Source organism: Gallus gallus, chromosome 1, assembly GCF_016699485.2.
Source record: "Gallus gallus isolate bGalGal1 chromosome 1, bGalGal1.mat.broiler.GRCg7b, whole genome shotgun sequence".
Classification (NCBI taxonomy): domain Eukaryota; kingdom Metazoa; phylum Chordata; class Aves; order Galliformes; family Phasianidae; genus Gallus; species Gallus gallus.
This window is the reverse complement of record NC_052532.1, coordinates 180,145,227-180,167,711: the sequence shown is the minus strand read 5'-3', so window position 1 is coordinate 180,167,711 and position 22,485 is coordinate 180,145,227. Positions and strand designations below refer to the sequence as shown.

General features: G+C 34.9%; 1 protein-coding gene across 7 annotated transcripts in view; it reads left to right on the top strand.

Annotated features, from left to right (window-relative positions):
- Window positions 1-22,485, top strand: part of ATM (ATM serine/threonine kinase) — a 59,696-nt gene that overhangs the window by 24,360 nt on the left and 12,851 nt on the right. For 3 of the 7 annotated variants that reach the window (XM_015277574.4, XM_015277571.4, XM_040646548.2), the window contains 24 exons: window positions 162-331; window positions 619-865; window positions 1,603-1,721; window positions 2,837-2,963; window positions 3,859-4,058; window positions 5,022-5,196; window positions 5,844-6,008; window positions 6,287-6,419; window positions 7,451-7,546; window positions 8,903-9,074; window positions 9,482-9,623; window positions 10,223-10,399; window positions 10,854-11,028; window positions 12,288-12,375; window positions 12,731-12,886; window positions 13,847-13,952; window positions 14,671-14,759; window positions 14,850-14,952; window positions 15,946-16,094; window positions 17,507-17,611; window positions 18,145-18,264; window positions 19,167-19,413; window positions 20,724-20,891; window positions 22,005-22,124. In XM_015277574.4, coding sequence (XP_015133060.2) covers window positions 162-331; window positions 619-865; window positions 1,603-1,721; window positions 2,837-2,963; window positions 3,859-4,058; window positions 5,022-5,196; window positions 5,844-6,008; window positions 6,287-6,419; window positions 7,451-7,546; window positions 8,903-9,074; window positions 9,482-9,623; window positions 10,223-10,399; window positions 10,854-11,028; window positions 12,288-12,375; window positions 12,731-12,886; window positions 13,847-13,952; window positions 14,671-14,759; window positions 14,850-14,952; window positions 15,946-16,094; window positions 17,507-17,611; window positions 18,145-18,264; window positions 19,167-19,413; window positions 20,724-20,891; window positions 22,005-22,124 — 3,549 coding nt within the window. The other 4 variants (NM_001162400.2, XM_040646498.2, XM_040646591.2 and 1 more) reach the window with 4 other exon arrangements.

The following is a 22,485-nucleotide window of genomic DNA, read 5'->3' as shown; positions in this document are numbered from 1 at the left end:
TACACCAATAAAAAAAAAAAGTAAAAATAGCCTGTGCTGAATAGGAACTGAGTTGCACAAATGTGCACTCAGAAACAAGGGAAAGACACGGAGGGGTAATGCTTTCAGAATGCCATAATATCGTGTACTCTGCATTCAACTTTATCTTATTTTATGCACAGGTTTTGAAGAAAGTATCTGACATTTTTGGCTATAAGAATATAGAAGATTTTATGACATCGCACTTAGACTATTTGGTGGTGGAGTGGCTGAAAATAAAGGACAGTGGATATAGCCTGTCTGCCTTTCCTTATGTTCTTCTGAACTATACTGGTCTTGAGGAATTTTACAGGTAAATTTTCTATACAAAAGCAGTTTACCTAGATTATGACAGAGGATTTTGTATTTCTAAATGTAGTTACATTTATTGTTGGAAAAGGTACTGACAGCTTGTATTCCAAGTATATTGCATACCTATAGTTATGCTGCAAAGATTTTTTGTATAGTAGTAGCAAGACGTTTATTACAGCTTTAGTTATAGAGGGATCCAGTAGAGAAATGACAGTTGCTATATTGTGCTTGGGATTTTTTCAGAAGTGTAATTCAAGGAGATTTTGAAAATGTATTTGCTGCATATAGGTCTTGTTATAAAGTTTTGGTTCCACACCTGGTGATTAGAAGTCAGTTTGACGATGTGAAATCACTTGCTAACAAGATTGGAAAAGACTGGAGGCAAGTTCTGGCAGACTGTTTTCCCAAGATACTTGTGAATATCCTCCCACATTTTGCCAGTCAAAGCCACGGTCAGAGGGAAGTAGCAGAGCAAAGAGAGACAGCTTCTAAAGTCTACGATGTACTCAAGGATGACAACTGCTTAGGGAAACAGGTATCTGTTTTAAATGTGTAAATTGAGTTGTATGACTTTGAAATAAGTTTTTATACATTCTGTAAAAATGTAGATAGTTCAAGGTAAAAGATTATTGCCATGATAAAAGCAAACAAGCTGAATGTGTATCCCAAATTTTTCATGTAGGTATCCAGTAGCATCTTTCAGTGGGCTTAAAGAGCGTGTGTACGTATGTGTGTATATATATATATAATGTCATTAAAAACTAAACCACCCTGAATTCATCTGTTGTGCATCTCTTTACCTACTTCATATTTTCCTCTTAAAATATTTTAATACTTCATGAGGATCCTTCTTCTTCCCCAGAGACAGACTCTGTATACAGAACCTGTAGTAAAATTATTTTTTCCAACCAAAGGTTGCCCAGAGAGGTTGTGGAGACTCCTTCTATGGAGGTATTCAAGACCTGTCTGGATGTCTACCTGTGCAACCTATTGTAGGGCAGCTGCTTTAGCAGGGGATTGGAATCGATGATCTCTTGTGGACTCTTCCAACGCCTGCAATTCTGATTTTGTAAAATCCAGAGTGAAAGCTAACTGTTCTACCTGTGGCTGTCATAAATAAGACCTGAGCAGTAGTTGTTTCTGAATAAATTGTATGTCTTTGATATTTTAACAGATAGGGAATCCAGACAAGAAAATATTTCCTCTGATTGTAAAGAAATGTTAAATTACTTTAACTGCTTTTTTTTCTTACTAAAACCTTTTCCCCTCTAGCAAATCGACAACTTATCTCATAATAATTTATCAGAGATTGTGGTTGAACTGCTGATGACCTTACATGAGCCACCTAACGTTAATGCAGAAAAGGGACCTCATCTAAGTAAATATATTAGGTATGTATTTGTAGATTTTCAAAATGCTGCATATTCGTATAACATCGTGCATTAAAATTTGCCCTTCAGGCATTTCGTGTTCAAGAAACATTTAGTTGTACCGAGGGACGTGATTTAGTGAGGAAATATATAGCGATCATAGAGGATGGTTGGACTGGATGACCTTGGAGGTCTTTTCCAACCTCAGTGATTCTATGATCCTCTGATAACTTTGAAGTTGAGAATTAAAGGACTTTATTTTCAGTTGTAATGATATATTGTGTGCATAATTTCCAACTTGTTATTCCCCAACAGCAGTAAGGAGAATTTCTGTGTAATGTTTCAGTTAATTGAAAGAATGAATAAGCAGGCAAGAGAATCTCATTGTATGCTGGTGAACTCCAGACTTTGGCAATGCCTGTTTAGATCTTGGACCGTGTAGAATTTTACTCGCTGTAAAATCACTCAGCTTTCAATGTCCTTCCTATAAGGGTGTAAATGTTTAGTAGCCAATGAGAAGTAAACGTGGACCTTTTCTTAGGAGCTCCCTCAGCGGCTGCTCTTGCCTTTGGTAAAGAAATTGCTTAAACTCTATCAAATAAATTAATTCCTGGCTAATAGCAATAATCAAATGTCCATATTATCTTAATATTTATAAGCCTTTAATTGTTTGGTTTTTGTGATTTTTTTTTGTTTGTTTGTTTTTATTTTTTTTCCCAGTTTGGAGTGGGGGTTTTCTATTCTTAAAAGAAGATTCCTGGTTCCTTCTTTTTCAGGCAAATTGTTCCCAGAACCAGAAATGCAGAAGCTTCACCCCATGACTTGCAATTCAATTTTCCTACAAAGTACCATAGATAAGACTAATGATTGGTTTCTTAGCAGTATGGTCTTTCAAAAAAAGAAGTAAGAGAGCATTGCAAAAAAAAGGGATCTAGAGAGCTGCCATACAAGGGCAACAGGCAATTCAAAATAAGAAGTGTGTCACTCTGCTTGATGTTTTTGGAGCTTCTGGCTTACTGAAAGCAGAGAGGATCTTCCAGGAGTTACCCATCTATTCCATGAGATTTATTTCATTTAATACATGGGGTTTGATTCTTGAGAAAAATAAACCAAACACCTCTTGTTTACTCACTCAGGGAACTGGATCCTGCTCCTAATCCTCCTCATTTTCCTTCTTATGTGATTAAAGCAACCTTGGACCACATTAGCAACTGTCATAAAAGTGAACTAAAAAGTCTCGTTGCAGTTCTTTCTAAAAGCCCTGTAAGTATGTCACGTTGTCTAATTTTTCCTTTACAATATAAAATTCTTCTTCTGGATACTTTTTAGTTTAGCTAGACATTTTTACCATGTATATTTGGGGAAAAGTCCAATCTTAAGAAATTCTCTGTGCTCCTTCTGAAAAGGAAGCAGTGCTGAGTACAGGGACATGATGACCTTACTGAAATTCCAGGGTTGAAGTATAATTGTATTGTATAGTACATACACAGTGATGAATAACTGGAGTTATTTTGAAGGTTGGGGAAATGCATGCATACCAGACACTATTTAGATGCAAAGTATTTCTTTGGCATATGTCTGAAGAACATTCTAAAGTAATTATTTTTGTACAGTTGTATCTAATTGTTGTCTACAATTGAAATATTAAAATTAGTTTCCCTTAAGGATAATGAAATAGTCATATTTTTAGACGTTTGATTTTTGTTGTTAATAGTAAATACAAAGGTATGTAAAATTACACATCTCTTTTAATAAATCTTAAAAATCTTCCTGTCTCCTAGCACAGTTCCTCAGAAATGTATCTTTTCAGAGACTGTTTTGCTGCATATGTTGTAAAAGCTCAGCTTACTTTGCCAGTCCATAAGCAATCTAAAAATAAGATAAAGAAAACAGCTTTCTGAAGTCTGTTTGTCTAAAATGTATGAGCATAGAAATCAGTAAATACTGCCAACCAGTGGAATTAGTTTATATATGTGTGTGTGTGTGTATGTGTGTATATATAGCATGTGTATATATATAGCGTGTGTGTGTATATATGTGTATATATGTATATAACTATATATATATATCCCTATCACTTAGTTTTTTTCTTGCTATAAAGTATATTTCTATTGGCGTTATGAATAATCTCTTTACTCATAGTTCTGTTTATTTCTAGGATTCATTCCAGAAAATTCTGCTAGCCCTTTGTAAGCATGCATCAGATATGAACAATATATACAAGAAGCACAGAGTTCTTATAATTTATCATTTCTTTGTTAGTCTGTTACTCAAAGAAATAAAAGATGGTTTAGGAGGAGCATGGGCTTTTGTCCTCCGAGATGTGATTTATACCCTGATTCACCACATCAGCAGCAGGTAAGTGTGGTAATCACACCATTGTTGTCACATCTGTGCTCCCTTGCTCTTGTAACCTTTCCTATCCGTATTGCTCTTAGATGTTAATTCATTTATAGAAAGAATTGAAATTTCCTGAACTTACACTGCTTTGCTTTGACAATTTTGGAATTTAAGATTAAAACTGTTAATAAAATGTGGACTGCTTTGTGCTATCCTTGTATTTAAATGCTCACTATACTGCAGAATTTCCAAACTGTGATTGGCTATCAAACTGTAGAAATCAAAGCTGTTAAGAGATTCTGGTGATGAAAAGAGTGTTTGGGAATGTAAAGGACGTAGGAGAAAAATTCAAATTCTGGAGTTAAGTGCAAAGTGATCACATCTCAAATGTCTTTTCTGAATTTCTAAAGAGTATTGACATATATACTCACTAGTAAGTAGCTAACAAGATAAGTGAATGTCAGCATATGTTATTTTAGCTTGTCTTCAGCTAGAGAAAACCCATTCTTCACCAGCCTTAAGATTTAAACAAAGATTCTTATTTGCCATGTGAGATATTTTCTAGATAGTACCAAGATGTCCTTTGAAACCCAGGTCTTTTTTTTTTTTCTATTTTTTTAAACTAATGGTTATATGAAAGGGAGAAGGATACAGAGGGTACGTTTTCCACAATGTTCTGTTTCTGTCAAAATGGTTCTGGCAAATAATTGAAAGCCATTTTGATTTTTTTTTTTTCCTTTTGATTATGTATTCTTCTGCATTCACTTTGCTCCATTTACTAAAGTGAGTCAGTCAACTTTCAACTTCCAACTTTGTTAGAGCTGGTTGAATTGTTAAGTTTTAAGTTTAGAATCGGTTGCTCCCATAAAGATTATTTGTATTGCTTCTTTTCCTCTCTTCCTCCCTATTGCATAATCGATTAATACTTGAGACAGTGACTATTTGTGTTTCTTTAATTTCACTTTTTGTTTCCTGTGGCAGACCCCTTATCTTTAGAGATGTGTCCATGCGCAGCTTTTTACTCTGTTGTGATCTTCTTTGCTGTGTTTGCCACACAGCAGTTAAGTATTGCAGTGATGCTCTGGAGAGCCACCTTCACGTTATTGTAGGAACACTAATACCTCTTGCTGTGGACCAGCCTGAGATTCAGCCACAGGTAGGTTTGTGTTGCTGTTGTTTGTATTTATCCCTTGTCCGTAATCATTTAGGTACGTAGTGAGTAGTTAGTGAGTAAAGCACAAAATAGCGTGTTTGCAGTGGGTAATGTTGTCCATCATACAAGTAAGCATTTATTTAAGTTATAGATCTATTATGAAACATTCTGCCAGAATTCAATGGTTTGGGCAGCAAATCATTATTTTTAGGTGTTTCTCAGGATTTCAGGTTACTGATTATATGACCCAGTAAGATCAGAATGACTGCTCAGATGCAGTGTATATGCTGAATCATAGCCAATATTGTGATGATTGTGCTGACCAATATTTGAAATCAGCATCATCAAAAGGCAGGATAAAACTGCAGGCTGTGGCAATAAATTCTTTGATGTCAGTTAGGCAACAGGTAATAGGAAAAACGCCTTTTCAGAGTATGTGTGATTTCCCCATGCCTCTAAAAGTTTTACAGTTTTAGTAATGTAAATAAATTATCTTAGCTGTTTTTTTGTACAGTTTGCAGTTTATTGGGTCTGAGGGAGATGCAGACTTTATAACCCGGATAAGAAATAAGGCTCAAAATTGGTTTTTTGTTTGTTTGTTTTTTGGTTTTTGGGTTTTTTTTTGCTTTTCATTTGCTTTTTACGTTCAGGTCTTACGCTTGTTGAAGTACCTGGTGATAGACAGTAAGGATAATGTACATCTCTACCAAGCAATCAAACGCTTAGATCCTTTTCCTGAATATCCTGCTTTTGAAGAGTTGAGAACAACTCAACTGAAGATAAAATACAGTAAAGGACCATATTCTCTTTTGGAGGTGAGTACATTTTAAATTGTATCTCATGACATAGTGGTTTTTCAATACAAACTTTAAAAAGAAGAATAGTTTTTGAGCTGTGTGTGTAGTTGAGGCAGATCTAAATTAGATGTGAATTTTTTCTTTATTGCCTGTTTCAGAAACTGTAAGAGACTGTAGGTCTCCATTCTATTCTTGCATGCATTAATCTCCATATTGTGGACTGTTGAGAAGCATTCCTTTACTTAAAGCTTTTATTTATAAGTTAAATGTACTTAAAACAAAACGTTGTTTTTCAGGAAATTAATCGCTTTCTCTCAGTTAGTGTTTGTGATTCACTGCCCTTAACACGACTTGAAGGACTGTATGATTTACGCAAACAATTGGAACAATATAAGGATCAGATGAAGGACCTCCTGAAAACTTTTCAGGGTACAGATATCTCATTATGGGTTTTATTTCGTGTTTGGTTTTAGATGTGTCGTAATATAACTCTATTCTAATTTGACATTGAATTATTTGTCCTAGTTTTTGTATGTTTAACAGTGTAACTTCATTATAATTTCACATGTGAAATAGAATAGCATAGATTATTGATGCAGAACCTGACACACCTCTTGTAGAGTGTATTATAAATATTAAATGAAGTGTTGATTTTACCCTGTTGATATGACCAACAGGGTAAAATGCCCATCCAGCTCTTGGGGTGGGGTCATGTATGACTGTAAATGACTGGGGTAGTGTACAGTATAGATACATTGTTTTATGGCTGCTTAATGAGTTTTGGTGTATATAAATCTCCCCGCTCCTTCAAATATAATGAAGCTAGATTCTGGAAAGACATGGTAAGTTAGGAAGTAAATATCACAGAAGCTTAAAAATGATTGGATCTAGTTTAGTTGAACCTTGCCATATCCCACTGTTCTGTTTCAGCTCTCAGTCCAGTCCCAGTTCTTTTCTGTTTTGGATTTCAGATGTTTGTAACAAGGTCGTTTCATTTTTCTTCTCTACATCAAGTCTTCATCTGCTTGTTTTACTGATTCACTGGAAAATTAAAAAAAAAAAAAAAAAAAAGGCTGATGTAATTCACTGTAGATAAAGGGAGAGTAAAATTTGAGGAAGAACAGTAGTCTGTCCTAGTTGTTGTGTCTCTACATCTTGAATACTGTTTCAGTCTCAAAATTCTGCTTGAAAAGGGAGTGGCAGGGCAACAGGCTTTCACAAAACAGCTTGCATCAGGGCAGAGCCTGAATAATCTAGGGTCTAGGCCTTGTAAGTTTGGAAAGTGACTGAGTAGAAACAGATAGGCCTTTGAAGTGCTGAGTGGTATGAGGAAGCTGAATAGGGAGCAGCTGTTAACACTTGTTCCAGTATGAGACCAGTTTAAGTTATAGCAGTTACAAACAAGAGAAATGACATTTTGATTTTGTTGTTGTTGTTTTGTTTTGCTGTACAAATTACAGAAAAACCAGAAGATTCTGTAATGGTGAAGCTTGTGGTGAGCTTATTGCAGCTGTCCAAGATGGCAGTTAATCATGCAGGTGAAAAAGCAGTGCTGGGTAAGTTCATTAGTCCCACAGATCTTCTAGGGCTGTCATTCCAAACCAAGATTTGAAACTGTAGCAGTTCTCAACATTTCTTCCCACTGCTATTTTGCCTTAGCTGTTAGAAGACACCCTTGTTAGAATGGTTATCTTATTTTCAGTCACTGTATGTAACAGCTTTGACGAATAATGCAAACTGATCAGTTTTGATCTGAGTCTTTTCTGTACTCAATAGAGACATCTGCCTGTATAGGGGTTACTTAGTAGATTGAAAAACAGCAAGAAGGATGGAAGAGAACTTACCTGAAAATATGGAAGGCATATTTTAGTGAAAATTAAAATAGTTGTTGTCCATTTTAAAGCCTCTTGTGTATCACTAAAATGATCCTCACCATTTACATGGAGCACCAAAAGCATTTTGACTGATGCTAAAATCCAAATCCCCTCTTCTCCCAGTGGGACTTACCTCCACGAAAGGGGTGTTTCCTCAGTTTTGATGTGTAAAACAGCTGTGTACACACTTAATGAGAAATTTTGTCTTGAGGTATATTTTAATCTAAAAGACTGACAAGTGATGGATGCTGAGTAATTGCAGCTCACATTTACTTCCATATCATAGAGCATTCTTCAGCACCTGTGCTACTTGTATCTTTCGGGCTTTCCTGCACCATCGTTCCTGAGATAATTTGTTAAATGCAACCCTATACTTTCAGTTTTTTTCTTTATTTGCTCTGGTTGTTAAAAGCAGCGTTGTAGAAGATGGAAGTGTTTTCAAGAAGCACAATGAGTATGAAGGAAAGAGCAAGAAATACATTTTTGTTCCTTTCTAATGGAAATTAATATCCCTTCTTATTTTGTCCAAGTTTTTAGGGTCATTTTTTTCCTTGTATGCAGTTGTGTGTTTCTATAAACAAACACACTGATGCATCATTTTTAAGTAAAATACAGATAGTAATTGTTATTGTGATTATAGGCTTCTGTCATGTGTTTATCATCCTCTTTGGGAATGAAAATTGGGTTCTTTTGGTGGTTGTGATTCTGACCTTTTGCCCTTAATAATTTGGACGCAAGCAAAAATAAAATCTGTGTCTGATTCAAACAAAATCCGGAATTTAAAGAAAATTCAGAACCATATATACTGTCAGAAAATTGAGTTAGGAAACAACTGTGTTATGGATGAGTCTTAAGCTGTGAAATATCTATACGTGTGATTTTAATCATACAGCTCCTCAAGTGACTATTTATAAATGCAGCTTTTATCCCATGATAATCTCAGTTCTGGAAATGGTTTATACTGATTGAGCTGTCACAACTTTCTAGTTGTTACTTTGTTTTAGTGTATGTAAGAATGCAAAATTACTTTCATTGCAGAGGCTGTTGGAAGTTGCTTGGGAGAAATAGGTCCCATGGATTTCTCCACCATAGCTCTTCAGCATGCTGAAAATGCACTGGATTCTAAAGCAGCGGACTTGCTTGAAGATAAAAAGCTTCAGTGGGTCTTCATAATGTTAACACAAATAAATACTGCTTTAACAGATAATTGGTGAGTGTATTTATTTGTTGTGCTTATTTAGTTCAAAGGGGGACTACAATAGGGGCCACTCAGCTATATATTGTTCACATCTGCAAATGCATTTGAATCGTGCCTGTTCGTACCCAATTGTGCTTCCTCAAGGCAGATTACTTACTCAGTCAAGCCAGAAATTGTCTAGTTCAGATTCTTTAGTTAGAATCTCCTCTGTGCAGAAGACATTAGTAATGTAGTGTAAATACTGAGACTTTGCTTTAAAGCAAAATATGGGATGACATATCCTGTTCACAGACATTTTCTCGTTAGACACACGTTGCTAGATTATGGAATTCTTTGACTTGCATATTTACAAAGGTGACTTTGAAAGTAAAACAACTAAAAGAAATTATTAATCATAATATTCTCTGTTATTCTTTCAGTATTGATGTTAGAGCTGCTGCTGTTTCCTGTTTGAAAAACATATTAGCCACCAGTTCTGGCAGTGAATTTTGGGAAGTTTATAAAAGTCAAGGTGATCCCATGTTAATCTATCTACAGCCTTTTAGAATGCCTAAGAAGAAGGTACTTCCTTTGATACACCTTATTTATATGACATAAGGGTAGAGAAAGCATAGAAATAAGTATAAAAAAGAGCAAATGTGAAAATATTTTTTTTAATGGACTTCACTGAATCCAAGACCTGGTCTTTTCATCTGTCTGATGGCAAATGCTGTTGCTTTTGTGCATCTCCTATTTTTCATTTCTATCTTAGCATTTGGGGTTTCTTTATGTAGGAAATTACCAATATGATATTAGAAAGCTGTGTGTTTTCATTACTAGACAAACATTTTCTGATTACCTACTTTGTAACTTAATACATTCTTTCACAGGATTCCATTGTTTGATGCAAAAACTTGGTGGAAAGTAGGTCAGGAAAAAAAGTTGTGTAATTTGTAGTTGTGTAAATGTAGTATCTAACATGGCCTTGTTGGTGTTATCATTAAAGTTTTATTTTTAATACTTTCAGATTTCATTGTGTAATTTTACATTTGCTTGAGCAAAATTGATCAAGCAATTCATGCACAGTCCATACTTAATGTTTTAACCTCAGCAGATTGCAGGATTTTTTTTTTTTAATGATGCATTTATTTATATTTGCAGTGTATATTTTTTCCTTCTAGGTTTTGGCAATGCCAGCTAATGATTCAGAGGCTTCTTCGGAAACTTTGGATGACACAAACCTGTGGATTCCTCTGGGAGAAAGTCATGAAACCTGGATCAAGAATTTAACTCGTTCAATATTGGACAGTGGAGGCGTGCAAAATGAAGTTCTCAAGTTAATGAAGCCACTGTGTGAGGTGAGCTGAATGATACACAGGCCTCTGTGGGAGGTGATGCACAAAAATTATGTGATTACTCAACTAGATATCAAATAGTAATTTCTACTATTATGTTGCTACTTTTTCTTAACGGTAAATTGAATATTATATGGTCAGATACTGCAGATACTCATTAAATACATTCTTGAAATACTGGATTTGGGAGAGGATTGTAATCAGATCACCTCTACGCGATTATATTAACTGAAGGGTAGAACAGCCCTATTGAGGGTTACACATTTTTGTATACTTCCTAGTCTTAAGCATTTTGTGTTTGCTTTGAGTAGTTTTCAGTCTTGTGTCTGAATCAATACATTTCAGTTTTCAGTAAGAAAGTAGAATGGCCATTAGGCTTTTAAGTTTGCTTATAACCTGAGAAAAAAGGGCTTATGGTTCCTTTTCTTAGCAACTGCTGTGCATAATTATATTCTAGGTGAAAACAGACTTGAGTCAAACTTTGCTTCCATACCTGATTCATGATATCCTTCTTCATGATTCAAACGAATCTTGGCGAAATATTTTGTCAGTTCACGTACGGAAGTTTTTTACTGCCTGTTGCAGATTTGCCTCATCCAGTAGATCTGCTACACCACAAAATTCTGACTCAGGTAATGTCACAATATTTTTCTTTCATCTGAAAGAGGAATTCTAGTCTTGAAAAGAGTTACTATCTTCTGACTTCAAATACGTGATGCATTCTTGTAGGCAGACAGAATTCTAAAAACTATTGTCTAATTATTTGGCCACTGAAATATCTGTGATTTTGAAGCATTGGCATGACCCAAGTTGTTCCTTCTCTATAGCTCCTTTCCTTACTCTAAATTGAGTAATGTTTATTACTTGCTGAATTCAGATGTGATAAGCTGCTAGACTAAAACTTGAACTGTGTCTTAAAATCACTAGGTGACAGTTAATTTTCTGCCTTCCTCAAAAAAAAAAAAAAAAAAAAAACATGAATGAAAACAATTTTATCTTAGACTTTCCCCTTAGATAAAAGTTAACTCTTGCTCGAACATCTACCTGATGTTGGTGTTGGTCTCCCTATACATTAAAGAGGCCTTTTCCATTTCAGCAGAATGAAAGGAAGCTGTAATCCAAAACAACTGCAGCTGAGTTTGAGTAAGGCAGTAAGTTCCAATGAAAGAATGTACTATTTTGGTAGATTGAAATAGGTTGAGATTTATTGGTCTTTCTTTTAGCCTGAGGATATAACTTTGAATTGTTTTGTCTCACTGTAATGTACCTTCTAATCAAGCTGGCGACTGTCCTCTCAAATTAGATCGTGGTTGCAGTGAGCAGAAATCTGTCTAAAAAGATCTCCAGTATTAGACTGTGGGAATGATCTAATGTGACTGAACTGATTTTCAGGATCTGAAGTCATGTATTTCTCTTAGCTGAGCCTGGCCCTTACTTGACACACAGTAATTTCATGTTAATGTTCTTTTTTTGTTCAGTAGCTACTCTGCCGTATCTTTCAACTTCCTCCTTCATTAAAGAAATGAATCTGTACAGTGTCTTTACAGGCAAGTCACACAAGCTTCAGGTTGCTGGAGAGGTGAAGGGAAGGCTTCAATTTACACTAAGATTTCTGTAAATGAGCTTAATGATAGTATATGTATTTAAGGCTCTTTTTAAAGATTGTGCCTAGCATGGCCATAAAGACTAGCTCAGTATCTTGCACATTTTTGAAGACAGGCAGCAAGTTTTTATAAACTTCCAGTTAGTTCAGGGACAGGAGTGAAAAAATGATAGAGATCTCTTCAAATGTGATTCTGTGCAAATGATCTTAATGAGACAGTAAACGCAATGTAAAGGACACTTATGAAACAAGTTCATTATTTTCTCTCTTTTGAAATATATATCCTAGAGCAAGAAACCCATGTTCTTAGAAGTGTGGATAAAGTATCTCGACGAACCATGCTTGCTGTCGTTGATTACTTAAGGAGGCAAAAGAGGTGACTTACGGCTTTCCAAAATGTTGCTCAGCTTTAATTATGTCTTAAGATCTGTTGACGGTCTCGATTAAGAAAGAAAAGTCTGGTAAAGAGCACATTTCTTAAAAGAATACAGATCTAGTAATGAACTTGTATTTGTTATGGAATAAAGTGGCTAGCCTTAAACAGCATTAACTGTGCTGAAAGTTTTCTGAAAACTTTCGGTGTGATAAACTTTTTGTGATATGAGGTTAGGATTTGGAGACTAAGATAATGTTAGCCTTTGGAAGATTTTATAGTTGAGCTGGATTTATTTTGTTTAATGTTAGAGAGAAGGCCTCTTGCAATAGTGTTAAAGTCTTTTTTTTTAAATCAGATCTGTTTCAGGTACAGTTTTTGATGACAGCTTCTGGCTAGATCTGAATTATCTTGAGGTTGCTGTAGCAGCACAGTCTTGTGCTGCTCACTTCACAGCCCTGCTCTATGCAGAAATCTATGCAGACAAGATAAATATGGACAAACAGCAAAAAAGGTAAACCTTGAGAAATGCAATTTCTTGAAATGCCTAGTAAAATTGATCACATTTCATGTGTTCCAGTATTGTTCTTTACATGAAAAGTCACAGAAGCTTTAAAATAAACTCTCAGGCTTTTGTACTGCCATTTAAAATATCTCTGCCAGTCCTTCAAAGTGATCCCAACCTTGCAAGTTTGCTAGATGTGGCACACTCAAAATCATTGTAATTGTAATTACTAAGCAGGAAGTGTTTACGTGTATTCTGGAGGAAGTTGGCTAAAGCTAATACTTTATATAATCTTGCTTTTTAAATAGAGCACTTTTCAGGTTTTCTTTCTAGTAATTAATAGCGTACCAGTGGTTAAATTATGTCCAAAAGTGAAGCAAGAGGAGAAAGAAACTACAGAATTATGTAGTTTTAACTTCATTCATAATTTCTAATGTAGAACTGATCCTCTACTGATCCATGTAGTGGGAGCTTTCTTACATGATGCACAGTCATCTTTGACTTCTGCTATAGCAAGATCCAAATATGGCACTAACTTAATAGCTTGGTTAGGACCACAAATAACTCAGTCAGAGAACATGTAACGAGAGTATGGTTTTAAGGTCTTCTATGGTTGTTTTTACTCTTTCACAGAAGAGAGCATTCTTGCTTCAGGCAATCACAAAAGCAAATTATCAATTTGATTTAATAAAAATTAGACATTATGTACTTCCCAAAAAGAAAAAAAGAAAACAAAAAAAAAACAACCAACCAAGCAAAAATAAGCTGTAATTCTTTGGTGTTGATATTCTCAATTCAGTTGATCTGTTTTCCTATTCTGGTAAGAGCTGTTTTGAATAACCTGGAAAGGTATCGGAAGTCGTCTTGCATTTGGTATATGTGCCTTAATTCTGACATGTTCTTTTATCATTTCTTTTATTCTTTGTATGAGAATTAATTTATCCTTACCAGTTCAAACATTTCTTATAGGTCTTCTTTCAAAGCAGCTAAAAGTTTGACATTTGAAGAAGAAAGTGAAAAATCCACTATTGCTATTTTGAATGAAAAAAGTAAAGAAACTGGCATAAGTTTACAGGTATATGTCTGTGCTTAATAATCTTTGAGCCTTTTTGTCTAAATATAGTTAGTAGTAAGTCTCATCTGAGCTAGCAGCTAGTCCAGTTGAACTTGAAAAACTGTGTTTGAAAGTTCTACCTGTGCTCAGAGTGAACTCAGTGGTCTTGACAGACATGTTAAATGCAGTATTTGTTCACATGAAACACTCTCTAGGTGGCAGATTTTCAGTGACAGCAAAGCAGACTTTCTTCCTCAAAAGTGCTGACCTTATGGTGGTAAGCAGCCAAACAGAGTATTTTTGTTTTGTCATAGAGAAATGCTAGTTAAAAATCAGTGAGCTAGTGTAGCAAGTTGTAGTAACTGCAGAAGTATAAGCTCTTACAAGTCTTACTTAATAAAATCTGATTCAGTAGCCTGGTGGAGGATACTTCTTTCTTGTTCCATAATTGTAGAGGTATTTTAGACAAATTACATAGTTCCAACCTTTGCTATGCTATGAACTTTTCTTTCAGTGATGATATTACTGAGATATTATTAATGGTTGGACTGGATGATCCTGTGGGTCTTTTCCAACTTTAGTGATTCTATGATTCTATATTGCATAAAAGAAAATTAAGCAATGGTAACAACATATTACATGGAAAGGTCCTGTATTTATGAATGTACATGGTATGTATAAAATTCACTTCAACTAGTTCCAAGAAAGGTAACTCTTTATTTTATGGTGTATGTTTTAGGACCTTCTCATGGATATATACAAAAGTATTGGAGAGCCTGACAGTCTCTATGGTTGTGGTGGAGGAAGAATGTTACAGCCGTTAGCACGGTATAATTTGTTAATGATCTTATATTCCTTAAAGTCATTGGTTTCAGTTCTCAGCAAGGAACTTAAATTTAAAACTTTAACTTACAATAGGATAAGAACATATGAGCATGAAGCAGTATGGGATAAAGCTCTTCTAACATACGACCTTGAGGCAACCCTCTCTCCATCTACTCGCCAAGCAGGGATAATAGAGGTAATTTTATTTTTTAATAGGAAATGAATGTAGGAATTGATATCCAATGTACTCAGTCATTCATACTAAAAACCCTTTGGTGATCAAGTCCAGTCCTCTGTCATTATAGGTAGCCAAACTATATAATATAAGACAAATCAGCATTTGTCCTGAAAACACTCAGGCATATTGTCCTTTTGTCACTTGCCCATAATCTCTCTCTCAGATCATGAACTTCGTGAAATATTTCAAAATATATTTTATTTTATACAAATTTTGGGCAGCTCCTAAAATGATGGAATATAAAAAGTAATTGGTTATTTTTTCCATCTGAATCTTTAAACCTGTACATTATGGCTACTGTCTACCTGAAAATTGTATTTCGTATGAAATCAATAAATGGAATTAATGTTGTCTTGTTTTGATGACTGAAAATATGTTGCTTTTTTTTGTCCTAAAAGTGTTTGCACCACTTCTGTGGTAACACGAGCACATCTGCATTACACTTCATTTAATTTTCCTGTGTTATTTTCTAACTATTTACTATCACTATTAAACTTCCACAGTGTTAGCCAATTCATATTGGCTAAACATGTAATGTGGATAAGTGATCACAACTGTAGCATCATCGTGACCTTCAAGTGGATAGGAATTAAACAGTTGTAGGAAACTTCTTCCCCAGGAAGAAACAGTAAAGCAAATTTTGGCTTACTACCCAGGAGTAATGGAATGGAGAAATGTGAGCAGATGGTTCATTTCAAACACATCATGAAAATTTTATTTCAAGGAGTGCCAGTGACAGTAGTAATAAACCATTTTCCAAGTTTGCAGGTGTTAATAATGTGATTAATAGCTATCTTATTAAAAGCTTTTTGTACTGAGTTGAGAAATATGTATGGTTCTGCCTTACCAGTAAAGGTTTCTTTGTTACCAAAGGTAAAACAAATGCTTTTAAAAAACAGTTCAGATTGTCAAAGGAGGAAAAGCAACGTTCATTAACTTTGTTAATTGCAGGCTTTGCAGAATTTCGGGCTTTGCCACACTCTTTCCATGTATTTAAAAGGCCTGGAACATGAGAATACTGAGTGGTGTGCAGAACTACAGGAAATACGCTACCAGGCAGCATGGAGGAATATGCAGTGGGACAACATCTCGTCTGTCAAGTAAACCAACTTACTTTTTTCAGTTTCTTGACTGAAAGGCAGTGGTTTCAATTCCAAGAAAATGGAAGACGTTAGAATATAATTTCTGTCATGCAGGTCACCTACTTTATTTTAATCACTGAACTAAAATGCCATCATTTTCACTTAGACTTATTTTATGTACTTCACTTTATATTATCTTCATTTACTTCCTGTTTGTTCAATCTTTTAACACTCTTCCTAAGTGAAATTTTATATTTGTATTCAGACAGCAGATGTCTGTGTATGATAGAGATGCACTTCTAATTTTTTTTATTATTATTTTTTTTAGTTTATAAACAAATGGGAAAGGTACTTATCACTAAGCCTTGAAATGTTATCAAGAAGAAAATAAGAAAATGTTGATTCCTGGCTACTTCATCATAAGGAGCAATCCCTCCCTTCGTGCCATGAAGGCTAATTGCATCCTGGCTTGTATCAGAAATAATGTGGCCAGTAAAACTAAGGAAGTGATTGTCCTTTTCATAGAATCATAGATTCATAGAATGGCCTGGGTTGAAAAGGACCACAATGATCATGATCACTGAGTTTCAACCCCCCTGCTATGTGCAGGGTTGCCAACCACCAGGCCAGGCTGCCCAGAGCCACATCCAGCCTGGCCGTGAATGCCTCCAGAGATGGGGCATCCACAACTTCCTTGGGCAACCTGTTCCAGTGCGCTACCACCCTCTGAGTGAAAACAGGGAGCTGCTAATCTAACATGTTGTAGTTGAATATTCCAGTTGACTAAAAGGGTTGTACACACATCTTTAAAAGAGGAGCAGGAAAAGCAGCGTATAAGACAGAAAAAGAAAAGAGAACGAGACAGTAAGAAAGTGGAGGGTCAAGGAGAAGAAAGAAAAGTGATATGGGTAAAACAGAGAAATGTGGATAGAATTAATGGACTCAGGCAATGAATTTGAACACTGTTTTCTTCCATCCTTCTTTTCTCTCTTTTTTTTTTTTTCATTTTAAAAGTATTTCTGAAGTTAAATTTAAAAAATGCTGATTCTAAATTGAAGATGCATACATACCATGATATATCTTTCAGCACAATACCATGAGAAATGCATTATGATCAAGTTTTTATTGTACAGTTGCTTTTGTCTTATGTAACTGTGAGCCTAAGCTCTGGTGTTCCAAATGTTTTGACTGTTCTTAAAAGTTTAAAACTTTCTGTTCTTAAAACTTTCCTTAAAAGAACAGTTTGAATTTATAAAATACTAAATTCGTTTGAAATTGAGAAGGTTACATTATGTTTTTTGTAACGTGAAACGGCAGTTCATCCAGCCCCACATAATGTTCTCATAAAATATTCGTTGTAAAGACTGAACTGAATTCTTTGCAGAGATTTTTCCCTTAATTTTATGTTATTTTTGTTTGTTCTTTTTAAGGGATGAAACAGGTGGATCAGGGTACCATGAATCATTGTATGATGCTCTTCAGTCTTTACGAGATAAAGAATTTTCTACCTTTTATGACACTCTTAAGGTTGCCAGGTAAAAACAAAGAAAAAGAAACCCACTCATATCAAAGTTCTGCTGTTAAAGAAGGAGATGGAGGGAGTATATGTGCATGTGTGTGCGTGTGTATGTGTGTTTGTTTGCAGTCACAGCTTCTTTATAAAAACTTCTACAGGGTTTTATGGGTTTAAATTAATATTCATAGAATAGAATTAGTTCTTCTGCTGTAAATTAATTTCTATGCTTTTTTAACTTGTGCATATATAATTTGAGTGTTAATTGGAGATATTTTTCCAGTAGTATGCACCCCTTATTTAGCAGTCCTCTTAAATAGATTTAGATTCTGACTGTTTTTCTCAGGCTAGCTATTACATATGCTTTGTTTATATTTATCATATTTTCATTTATTGTCAAACTTTTTAACTTGAGTGGTACTACAAAATCATATTTACTATTCAGTTTCTGTTCGCTGTGTGGAAATTATGTTGTCGTTATTTGGGATTCTTTGTAGATATTGACAACTATTACCAATTAAAAAAAGTATTGCTATTTCTCTGTTACATCCATAGGGTGAATGAAGTAGAAGAGCTCTGCAAAGGCAGTCTTGAGTCTGTGTATACGTTATATCCAAGTCTTTGCAGATTACAGCTCATTGGAGAGCTGGAAAATATAGGTCTGCTATTTTCCAGGTATCTTTAAAGCATTGTTTTGTACTGCTTTTTCAGTTTTCTGAATTTTGATAATCAGGTCTAGTGCACAAATAAAATGACCTCACCACATTGTATTCCTAAACTTTTCACACTCCGCCTTAAAAAGTTATGGATTTTAGCTTTAGAATGGGAATACAAAAACAGATACTTTCTGTTTCCAGACTGGATTTATTCCTGTTCTAGTTTTAACTATTTGGTACTGTGCCAATATTGTATTTTAAAGTAACTATTTGCTTTGCTTTGTTTTGAGTTCCCTGATGCACCTCAGGGCAGCAGCCGTGCCTCCTAGCTTCTGACCTGCTGAAATAACTGAGTATTCTCTCCCTGTGATTCTGTTAAAAGTTGCTTCAATTTGAACCACTTTTGTCATGGGCCAGTATTGCCTATCAGCATTTCAGATAAATTCCTAACATTGCTTTTTAACAGTGCTTTAAATATCACAGTTTTTTTCTGCCGTAGTTGTATCAGTTTGGTTGTTTACAGGCATTCTACTGTGATTTAGCATGTCAGGATTACTAAAAACCTTTGTATTTTCACTTAATGAACTTAGAAAGTCATACATACAATGGAAACCTGTACTGCTACAATGCCGCAGAATTTGAATTTTTTCTTATTTTAATCTGTATGTGACCCATAGAACAAAATGGGAGTTCTTCAAGTAGTCCAGTGACTGCGTGCATGTGATTCCCTTTGCTGATGGTTTTCAAAACATCTTAATCAACAGTGTTTACAGCGGGGTTCTCTGGGCTGTTTCTTGGTTTAGAACTGTAGATTGTGAACTCCAGTTGCAGTAGATTGCCTCTCTAGTTTACTGTTGTTACTCATCTTGCATTTCAGGGGTATTTAGAACAAGAATTAATAATAGGTCTTTTCCATTTTAGTAATGACTGCAGACCTGCTACAACTCAACAACTGAATGATATTTATTTGAAGTGGCAGAGACAGTCCCAGCTTCTTGAGGACAGTGACTTCCATTTCCAGGAACCTATCATGGCTCTGCGCACTGTAGTTTTGGAGATCTTGCTTGAAAAGGAGAATGAAAGTGCCAAAAGAGAATGTATTAAGGACATTCTCACCAAACATCTCGTGGAGCTCTCTAAATTGGCAAGAACTGCTAATAATACCCAGGTGACAAATTCCAGGAAAAGTTAGTGATGGATGTGTAGTTTTTCAGTTTGTAAAATAACTTCATTTTTCAACAGCACTAAACTGCATTCTAAGTTTATTCAATGAATTGACTTTTTTGGAGGCTTAAAATATGTAGAACTTATTCAGTGTATTTATTGGCATATTTTCTAATGTTTGCTCACAGCCATAAGCCACTTTCTGAAGAAGATAATATTAAAATGAATTTTTTATCAAAGAATTCTCTTATGAGTCTATTACTTTGCTTTTGTAGAGTTTTATAAATCCATTTTTCACTTGCACAATATTGTCTGGTTTTCCAGATTAAGGCTGCTGAAAGAACTCTATTGCATCTGTTTTGTTAGTGTTATCTTGGAGGATTTATATCCTGACAAGCACCATTATACTGTGTGAAATATCTCTGTGAATGGCTTAATGGCATTTGCAGTAATGGTGGTTTAGGCAGCTGCTCATGCTGAACGCATTTAAGATCCAAAGTCAACTCTGGCTCATTCTAGCTTATGCATCTGGAATAGTAACTCAACCATAATTTATAGAGCATCCCTATCCTTGAATGTAGGAAATTTCTGTAGGAAATAGTTCCAGCTAAATACATAACCTGTAGAGATGATTAACTAGTATGGGGAAGTACATTAAAATTTGCTTTCAGAATGTTTCTAACTCTTTCAGTGAATAATGATTTAATTAGTAGAAGTCGTTGACTTCATAAAATAGTTTACTCAGTGCCTCTAGAATTGTTTGGGAAGTTACCTTCTTAATGTTTTTTTTTTTTTTAATCTTTTCGCTACGCAGCTACTAACACTATGCTGAGGAGTGTCCTGTATGAGCCTAAATAGAAGTTCATGTTTTTGAATTTGATTTTTAGTTATAGAAAAAAAAGGTTAAAATTGAGGTGTTATATCTGGGGAGGTTTAAAAGATTCTGGCATACTGAGCCAGTGCGTTTCTGAAAACACTGTCATTCCAGTCTTTTCAGTGCTGCAGGTCATGTACAACTTTGGGGATATACTTTTGGGCCTTTCAAACTACGTGACGTTTAAAATGTTCATGGTGATATTTCACCTGGGGGTTGTGAAGTTCAATTCTGTATTGTGTTTTTGTTGCAAGTTGGGATTTTGTTCAAGTTTGTGGAAAGATTGCTTTGTCTCTTTCCTTGAAATATATACTTAGCATTAGATAGACAGAATATGCTGCACATAGAGATCAAGTTAAGACAAAGTGTAGAAACAAAACTTGCTATAAGATCCATGTATTTGACTTAAAGAATTATTGTTTAACTGTTTTTTCCCCCAGCTTCCAGAAAGAGCTATGTTTCAGATCAAACAACACAACCCAACACAATATGGAGTTTCTGAATGGCAACTAGAAGAAGCTCAGGTTTTCTGGGCTAAAAAGGAAGAGAGCCTTGCACTGAATATTCTGAAAGAGTTGATAAAAAAATTAGATGCAATTTGGTTCCAGGTATGTGCTATGTAATGTGAGATCTTATGGAAATTAACTTATTTAAAATCGTATCTGTGGTTTTCTCTTGGAATAAAATGAAAAGGCCATCTGTAATATTACAAAATGTACTTTTCAGTTTCTGGATGTGTGAAAGAAAGAAAAAAATCTGTACTAGCCAATTGTAACACGGGATTTCAAAGGGAATCCATCGGAGGGGCAAGTGTCAGAATTCATTATTCAACTACCAGTGCCACCACTGTGAGATTTATAGTTATTTAAATTCAGATATCAATTAATTAATATCAATTTCCCTTGATTAAAACAAATGAACATGTTTTATACAATGTTGTCTGATAGAAGTATATCTTCTTGTTCTGTGCCAGTTATTAAATGGAATAATGTCCAAGCAGAACTGTTTAAGTATTTTATGTTGGGAATACTTTACATCTTTGGTTACAGGATAAAGATTTTATCCTTTGTTTTATCCTTTGTCCTTAATGTGTAAGTATATGGACAGTCTGTGATACTCGTCAGCTTGTTACAGTCAGTGTTGTCATCTCATTCAGGTGGTCTTTAATACATATCCTATACTAGAAGTATTTTGGAAACTTGTCCTGCTGTAGAATTAAAGCTGAGCTTCCAATCTGCAGGCAATTGCATTGGGAATCTACTACATTGTCTTTTCTGAGCACTTTTTAACCAAGTTTCCATATAGATGTCTGCCTGAAAAATGTAATGATCACATATAGTTATCACAATACCTGATCTTTCCTTCACTGTGCACAGTGGTCATTCAAATTAAATAGGTATATTAGAAATAACTATTCTGGAAACACACTCTGAATTTATTTTTATTCATTTTTGTTATTATTTTATTGTGCTTTTCATTGTTCGATTTGTCAGATATTTCAAAGTATGCACTGTTTTTATGTGATTTAAGTTACTGACTACTATGTATGTGGAGAGTAAATGACAATGTCGATGCATTGCATGTAATAGACCTAAGTGACTGAATTATGTTTAGAGGAGTTAGAAGATCTGTGAATTACCTACCTACTATGTCAGTGTTCTTTCATTTGATGCCTTCTTTTTTTTTCTTTTTTTTTTCTCCCCAAATTTGCTGTCATGAAGGTGGAGAATGATCCTCACCTGAAATTGATGTATACAGAGTGTCTGAGGCTATGCGGAACCTGGTTAGCAGAAACATGTTTGGAAAACCCTACAGTCATCATGCAGAAATACTTAGAGAAGGTGCGTTCAGTCTTTAAAATGCTCAGTCTTGGGGATAATGCTATTGTAAAATATTTTGCACATCGCTGCTTTTCTCTTTCACTTTCTATATTGTTTCATCACTCTGGTAATTTGTATCAGCGATTTTCATGTACAGTTCTCTTTTTGTCACTTTCTGACTATTTTCTATTTTTTCTTACCATGTTTTGATACAAGGCTGTACAACTTCATGCCTAGTTAATCTAAAAATAGATTGTATTACAAAAGTAGCCTGACAGATTTTATTTTGTATTTATATATATTCAATCAGAGGCATCCTTAACTAACACGTCTAGTTCAGACAAGCAAGTGGCCCTGCTTGAACCCTGCTTGAAGGATTTGG